Source organism: Austrofundulus limnaeus, unplaced genomic scaffold (genome assembly GCF_001266775.1).
Source record: "Austrofundulus limnaeus strain Quisiro unplaced genomic scaffold, Austrofundulus_limnaeus-1.0 Scaffold259, whole genome shotgun sequence".
In the NCBI taxonomy this organism is placed as follows: Eukaryota; Metazoa; Chordata; class Actinopteri; order Cyprinodontiformes; family Rivulidae; genus Austrofundulus; species Austrofundulus limnaeus.
Window position 1 is genome coordinate 271,492 of NW_013952661.1, and position 8,394 is coordinate 279,885.

The 8,394-nt window shown below is 36.4% G+C and overlaps 1 protein-coding gene across 1 annotated transcript in view; it reads left to right on the forward strand.

The window, feature by feature from the left end:
- Positions 1 to 6,273, forward strand: part of LOC106526101 (uncharacterized) — a gene marked incomplete at both ends in the record, with an annotated part of 7,937 nt that extends 1,664 nt beyond the window's left edge. The window contains 11 exon segments of the mRNA XM_014020588.1: positions 923 to 998; positions 2,284 to 2,558; positions 2,636 to 2,740; positions 3,235 to 3,317; positions 3,475 to 3,534; positions 3,614 to 3,819; positions 4,026 to 4,125; positions 4,836 to 4,983; positions 5,620 to 5,717; positions 5,907 to 6,051; positions 6,153 to 6,273. Coding sequence (XP_013876042.1) covers positions 923 to 998; positions 2,284 to 2,558; positions 2,636 to 2,740; positions 3,235 to 3,317; positions 3,475 to 3,534; positions 3,614 to 3,819; positions 4,026 to 4,125; positions 4,836 to 4,983; positions 5,620 to 5,717; positions 5,907 to 6,051; positions 6,153 to 6,273 — 1,417 coding nt within the window.
- Between the last annotated feature and the right edge of the window lie 2,121 nt (positions 6,274 to 8,394).

Below are 8,394 nucleotides of genomic sequence, written 5' to 3' on the forward strand. Positions count from 1 at the left end.
GAACAGGAAGAGTTGAGCAAGCAGGGAGGGAGCCGTGTGAGCGTTTGTGTGATTTGAATGCACATGCTTCAAATTATTGATTGTTCATATTGATGTCTGCTCTCAAATCAGTGTTACTACGCGCTCAAGATGATGTCACAAAAGTAACACCATACAAAGGAGGAGGAAAGGAGAAGAGTGCTTGGAAATTGCTGTCATCTAAGATTCTAAAAGTCTTCAAAAACATCAGGGAAAGTCTCCAGATTTGTTGCTAGTTGCATTTTGGGGGGAAAAAAACGAGTCGCTAGAGGGATCTAAAATGCCGTTAGATCCAGCAACGATGTTGCTAAGTTGGCAACATTGCTCCACTCRGCTCACTCCCAAGTCCTGTGACCAGTCAAATCGCAGCCTGTGCTATTACGAAATCTTGTTTTAACAAATCGCGAGATTATCACAAATGCGATTGATCGTTCAGCCCAAACAGCCAGCAGAAAAAATGAAAACATTGATCAACAATAAACACAGTAAATACCATAAAACTACAAATATACCATACAGACACACAACACTCAACAAGAAGTATGTAAAAGGATGATAGCAGGGTAAAATGAATTCTTATATCTGTTGGTTCTGCATCTTAAAGCAAATCCGCATCCTGATGGTAAAAGAGAAAACTCTGTAAAGAAGGGGTGGTTAGGTTCAGCTAAAATTGTCTGAGCTTTCTTAAGGGATTTCTGTGGACAGTAGATCTTGTATTTCTTGGTTGCCCAACAGACAACCAGGAGGCAGGATGTGTTTGTCCAAAATGAAAATAGAATGTTTTTGACAACTAAATAACTGTTATGTCGACCCCTGTATATATCTTGTGCATATGTTATTGAGCTGCTTATTTATTTTGTGTACCTACTGCCTACAAAACTAAACACAATCGTTTTTTTAATAGTTAAACTCTTTATTGAGGACTACCTACCCAAAGATGCTCCAGCTTGAAGACAGGTGGTTAATATATAAACCTGCAGGTGTGTTTTTTTTTAGTCATCTTAACATGTTGTGAAATTGGTTAATTTAGGGCTGGGCGATTAGTTGATCACGATTATTGATCGAAAAAATTCAGGTCGATCACGGTGATCAGCTCTGAGCCTCTTCCTCGATCAAACAAGGCATAAATGTGCGCTACAACAGCCAATCAGAATCCACCTTCTCCTGCTCCACTTCCATTTATAAGTTGCTAATGAAACACAGACGGAATCGCAGAATTAACTAAACAAAATGTAAGCCAATATAAAATGCTGAATCTCACATAGTTCACTTATTTGGGCGAGTTTCTGAGGTATTTTGACCGCTGTCGCTTCCTGTACCTGCTGTTACCTGCTAACAGGCAGGTAGGAAGAGCTCTGAGTTCTTCTCTCGACACACAGAGAGGGAGGGAGGAAAAAAGAAAAGAGAGCCACGATGCTCTCTAAAACAAAAGCATCCTTCAAAAATATGAAGTGGTCTTAGAGTAACTTTTAGGACAGAACAATGTCCCAGCTGTTCTTCATTTATCTGGAGAAGAACTTTTCTGTAAGTTTTATCAGCACACGATGGGCAGGATGAGACGTCAAGACCACTTCCTCTCTGAGTCTCATCACAAACAGCAGCTGAGAGAAGCTGCCAACTCCTGAACAGCTGGCAGTTTATACAACATGATGTCGTGTGCAGAATCAGATATTCTTTCAGAAAAAATGAAACAACGTTGTTTGTTGTTTGATAAAGCTCTGTAAACAGGAGGGTGTGTGTGTGTGTGTGGGGGGGGGGTCCTTCCATAACAAAAGTAAAAAATAATGAGCTTAGATCCTATTCAATTGGCTAGTGTGCACAAATTGCTGTTTGTAGGTTTGTGTTTCTTTGACATATTTAATGTGAAATTCAATTCTAAAACTGAAATTTTTACAAAAGACTAACTTTATTAATGTGAGATTCTATGATTTACACATAAATGTTTTTTTTTCTTGGTAAATACCTTTTTTAATACTTTGCAAAAATAATTTCATATTCTACTGAACCACAGCTATTTGTTGTATTAGTAAACGTGAAATAACAGCAGTAATTTTGTTTCTGTAGCTATATTTGTTAAATTATTTCTTAGTGACTTTCTAACAGTTAACAAAAAAATTGTGATATTAATTGAGATTGGATAATATGAAAAAATTAATCGTGATCATTTTTTTTGCCATATCGCCCAGCCCTAGGTTAATTCTACTCAGATTAATCTAATACAATTTATGAAAGCACCATTTAACTTTTTTCTTTCTGTTTGCAAAGGTGGAAATGGAAGGAGAAAAATCTTTCCAGTTGCATTAGAGTCAGAGGGATACACTGGATCCATCATCAAAAGAGCATCAAGTGGAGGGAAATGTTTGCTTTACATAGTACCCCTCCAAGATGACTTGGATTTAACACCCCTACCAGCAGATTCTATTGAATTCTCTCTAATGCCAAAAGCATCATGCAAGTTTTGCAAGGCTTCAATGCCATTGCAGATGCTGGCTATGCACATTGCTAAATGCAGCAGTGACCCATGTAGCTCAGACAGTGAGGTACATAATGTTGTTATAGTATCCATGTTGTTAAAGGTCCAATTTCAGATTTTAAGTACTCTTCTTCATGTATTCAGGAGGCTGATGTGATGTACATAGAACAGACTGCTTCAGACTGTTCTACCACAGGAGAGGGTGGCCTCTCAGAATCTCTACAGTCCACAGTACATCATTCTCAGCAGGTACAGCAAATAGTATATAAGATTTGTCAGCCATTACTTTGGGCTTATATAAGTATTTTAAAATTAAAAAACAAAAACATTTTTTTAATCTGCAAATTTTTCCTGAGTCAATGAAGATGGTTAATAATTATTCAACTCTTGATATGTGACATTCTCTATAAGCCACCCCTCCCTTTTTAAACAAATGTATAGCAACGTACATCCTGAGATCCAATCATTCAAACTGACATAGCTTGAAGACAAAAATGTAAATTATTTTTATCCACTCACTTACCTAATATATACACTCAGTGTATTAACCTCACCTGTAAATCTAGCCTGGAAAAAAAATTGTAATACTTGAAACTGTTTTTCGCATGTTTGCTGTCTAGGTAGGTTAATCATCTTAGTGCATTCGTCTTCACTCTTTTCATTTTATTTTTTTGTTGTCACTGCATGTTATGTAAAAATAACTATTGTGTATTGTTCCTGTTATTATCCTTTGTTCCAAATAGATGGATGAAGYCCAATGTCCTGTGTGCACCAAATCATTTCCACTGTTAGATGTTGAAATGCATGCCAGCCTCTGTGGTGAAAGGTGATTAACTAGATTTATTTTTATGGTGATTTTTATTATTTTTTAAAAAGTTCATGTCTTTGATGTGCTTCATGATGGCTACTTTGTTCTCACTGATTTTATACGACTATATTTAAACTGATTTCAAACTCAATAAAAAAATTATCTGTCGTTTCAGAACAAATCTGTATCCAAATCAATCCGGGGAAGACGACACCATTCTGGATCATATTTCATGGTGACCACTCCTCTTATATATATTTTTTAACTTTTTAACAAAGTGTTTTTACAGTGGAGTAATATAAGAATTTCAACAGTGAGGAAGATGTTGTTCGCTGGGCAGCAGCACAGATTGACACAAGCAAAACCTTTCAAATCTGTGTTTCGCGAGATGATGTGGTTGAAAGGGGATTGAAACTTTGGCAGCGCCAGAAAAATGGTGGACCAGTGAACCCTTTGAAAGTGTCCTTCCTTGGAGAACTTGGCGTGGACACTGGCGCACTTAAAAAGGAGTTTCTCACAAGTAAGTCAGTCTCTTATGTAGTATAGTGTGTAACGCATTTCAACAGAACTGTGACAATATGTCTTGACAACAATGTCCATTAAAATGTTTTAAGTTTTATTATTTGTATTGAAGTTCTTTCCCTTTAAACACAGTGACAAGTGGTATGCCATGTTGTGTTAATTATGCAATTTTACTTTTGTTTTTTTATTTGCTCTGGTTTCTAGCCATGGTTGCTGGACTTGAGAAGAGACTGTTCGAGGGTGACAGCGAGAATGGAAAAATACCAAAATACTCTCTCAATGACCTGGATAAAGCACTGTTCAAGTATGTTATTTTGGCTCATCTTGTGGACACTTGCTCATTTTAATCTGTACAATCAATTAAACCTAGTAGAATCATTGTGTCGAACAGTGTCTCCTTCAAGACAGTTACAATCAAAACTACTGAAGTTCCTGTCTCAGCTGGCAATAAAATTTTATTAAAAAAATTATTTATAAAGCTCATTATATACCGAGACAAAATTATAATTATAATTCAAACAGAATAGGCTCTTGTCAACATAATTWTGGAGCGTGATTTATTTTCAACTCAAACAATATTCAAACTATCGAAATATAAAGTTATTAGTGATGGAAAATCCATCTGGATAGCAACAGACTGACTGCACGTAAAATATGACAGGTCTGGACCACACAGGAATTTTGCTGTGATCTGAAAAAAATCTTGGAATACGAGAAAATTGATGAATGAAATAATTTCTCTTAAATCACTCGTACGCACAACTTATGAATAGATCTGTTCAGACGAACGGTTCTTGCATCAGGCCCAATGTGACAACAAACGTTGACCGAACTTCAAAATTTAAATAAAAATGTACTTCTTTTAACACACATGTAAATTATTATTCAACCCCCAAACTTAGAATTCTGTGATGCATCCTTTAGCTTTTATAATTGCCAATTACAATTTTGCACTGCCATACCTGTGATGCTGGTGTTTGTACATCTAATAAATTAATGACCTATGATTTACAGAGTTGCAGGGGAAATATTTGCTGTCAGTATTGCCCAAGGGGGACCAGCACCACAGTTTCTTCAGGAGTGGTGCTACAACTATATCGTCACCAGAAAACTTCAGACTGAAGGAGTACATGACATGGAGCTGTCACCATTAATGACAAAGGTGTGTTTAATTGACAATTTTGAACCATCGTGAAGTAATCATTCGTAGAGTTATTTATTTATTTTCATCCAGACTATGAAGGAGYGCATATTGCAAGGAACCACATATTAAACTTAAAAGGGTTATATAAACCAAAACAGGTTATACATTTTACATTCTTCAAAATGGGCACCTTCAGCTTTGGTTACAGCTGTGTGCACTTGTCATTCTCTCAATAAGCTTTATGTACTGTAGTCATCTGGAATGGTTTTCCAACAGTATTCAAGAAAAACAAAAGAGAGCAAGGCTGTAATCAAAGCAAAGAGTGCCTACTTTGAATATTTTCAAATCTATAACTTATTTTGGATTAACAGTTTAAGTTTACTGTATAATGACAGAACCTATTCCTAGAGTCTGGGTGTCTTCTGTATCAAATTACTAGACTGGGGGGAGGGGGGGGGCACGACAACATTAATTGAGATGTGTTCAAACTTGTGACTGGTAGTGCATATGTAATAACAAATGATTTCTGATTAAAAAAATATAATCTCTGAATTTGAAAGTGATATTTACAAATTAAGTGAAAATCATGAAACAAAAATTAAACTAAAACTGTAGCTGTACGATAAGCAACTTGTTTTTCTACATTAAAACTAGATCGAAGGTGCATCTGATCTCTCTCCTTACACTCATGAGATACTGGATTGTGGCTACACTGGTCCTATTGATACAGACCATAAAACCAGCATATTGAGGTATGTTTAGAATTCAGAAAACTAGTTGTAAAATCACATTCTTGCCAATTTTGAAACTAAATCCTATTCTCAGTGTTAGGAAATGATTGCTGACTGCTTTTATGTGCAGTATTCAGATTCAATCTCTGGACATCTTTAGACATTTATTGAATGAACACATGAATCAATATTTTTGCATGCACTTTCTAGGGCCATCTTGCTGCATTCAACCACAAAACGCATTCCAATGCTAGAACAGATGCGAGAGGGCCTTGAAGTCTACAACTTAATGAAAGTCATGGAGAGAAAGCCAAAGGAGTGTCGCAGTTTATTTGTTGTAGGCCATAATGACAAGGTATGCTGTAGCCTGAAAATCTTCTTAATTTGGTCATTGGTCCATTACATAYATGGAGCCATCCATACAGCTGTTAYTTTATTAAATTATTCTATTCTTAGGTTGACTCCAACTACRTCATGTCGCACATTGCCCCAGAACTGAGTTCCCAAGGTTCAACAAAGCAGGCAAAGGAGTTAAAAGTCTTGGATTACCTCCAAGACTACTTGAATGAACTTGAAGGTATGTAAATTGTTGTATTTATGTTTTGAGCATACTATATTGCAATTTAATTTAAACACACCTTTTATATATTAGACAAGATTTTTAATAAAGACCCTGTGTTTCAAAATATATAACATGGCCCTATGTTCTGAGACTATGAAATTATGTGTTTGTGCTAAATAGTAAATATATTATTAATGGTAAATACTCTGAACTTGTGTAGTGCTTTATTAAGACTTGTCGAACTTCAAAGCAYATTACTCTACAAATCATTCACACACTGTAAGCTACATTGTAGCCATAGCTGCCTTGGGACACACACCAGCATCACCAGACCCTCTGACCACCATCAATAGGCAAGGCAAGCGTGTCAAGTGTCTACACGACTGCGACACCTGGAATGAGGGCTCAAACTCTCAACCTACCAGTTACAGGAGGTTCCCTAACCACTCTTCCACAGCTGCTACAATGTTCCTTGTGTCAGAACAGAAAGGGGGAAGAAAGCATTCAGCTTTTCTGCTCCAACCTCTTGGAACTGTTTGCAATCAGAGCTTAAACTTATAACAATAGTATCTCTGAATATTTTTAAGRCCATGATASATCCCATTCAAGTTGCAGAAATGCAATTGTTTTCAGTTGAGTAATTTGGTTTATTGTAAGTTTGTTTATTGTCACTGTGTTGTAACTTGTGTCTTTTTGTATGCTGCCAGTCAGTGCTTGAAGTGCCAGTACTCCCCTTTAATGTCATATAAATATGGGACAGAAACATACATATATTTTACATATCTGTATCAATCTATAGATCTAGTTGTATTGCACAGAAATTACAAATAACAAAACCAGTTCTAAATCAAACCCACAAGAGTCTAATTCAAAGTATCTTGGAGCGCATAGAATGTAATTACTTTTACTCACTAACATTTACTTGAGTACATTTACTTTTAGAAAAAAATGTACTTTTAGAAGTAGTTTTACTGCATCATACTTTTTACTTGATTATTATTACTATGAAGAATACTCTTGAGTAAAACATCTGAATTACAGGCTACTTTACTAAATGAAGAACAAACATGTTTTAACCAAACCTGCACCTGATACAAACACATCTAACAAGTTGTTCAGATGAGAATTCTTGTTTGAAGATTTGTTGATCTGATGTTAGTTTCTATCTGCTGAGCTGTTGACACATTTGAAGTGTTTATTTTGCCGTAATTTGTTTTTAATAATATTTGTTTGTATTTATGTTTTGGTTTTTGTTTTTATCATTTTAGTTTTCAAAATGCCAAACTTGAACCTAACTTTGTACTATTTGTCTGTCTGATTACATCATTTTTAAATATTAAATCGGATGTTCTGCTCAGTTTGTCAGTACTTGGGTAGCCTTTTTACCAAATACTTTATTACTTGTACTGAGTATTTTTCCTATCATGATCTACTGTGTTTTTAGTTAAGTTCACAGRGCTCTACAGTGCGASTAGTTTGGACGTAAATGCGACCTGATATTTTAAGTAAAAAATTAAAATATTTCCGGTCGCACTAGTATGACCAGTTGTTTGAGGAGAAAGGGGGATGCAGTTGCCCGCTGAAGCAAAAAGTCCCCATGTCCCGTAATAAAGCAAGCTATCTACCTGTATCAAAACACGCACACACGCGTGGACACTTTTGTTCTTCTGTTCTCATGGGGACTTTGCACTTCCATTCACTTACTGATTATTTGTTTACAACTTAATCTCACCTCACAGGTACATATCTGATGTTAAACCTAACCTCACCAAGCTGTGTACCATGGAAGCAGTCAAAAATAGTCCCGTCCGTGAAGCAAAAACATGCACGCGCGCAGTGAATCAACCATGTTGCTCTTTGTTTTCCGCCAAAAGAGTCAGAAAAACTTTTTTTTTTATTGCCTGCGCAGCTCAGTGCTTTTGGTCCAGGATCAACATGCACGCTTGCGAAACATGTCTTGCAACATCAGAAAAGGTTCTGGAACACATTAAACTCAGGAAAAAAGTTCCTGTACGCTGAGGGGTTAGAAGTGGTGGTACTGCGTACTGGTGCATTCCGGCCCACTTAAAGCACTGCTCCCAGTGTTGGCCAGGTATCTCTTGCAAAAACGAGCTTGTGATCTCAGTGGGATAAACA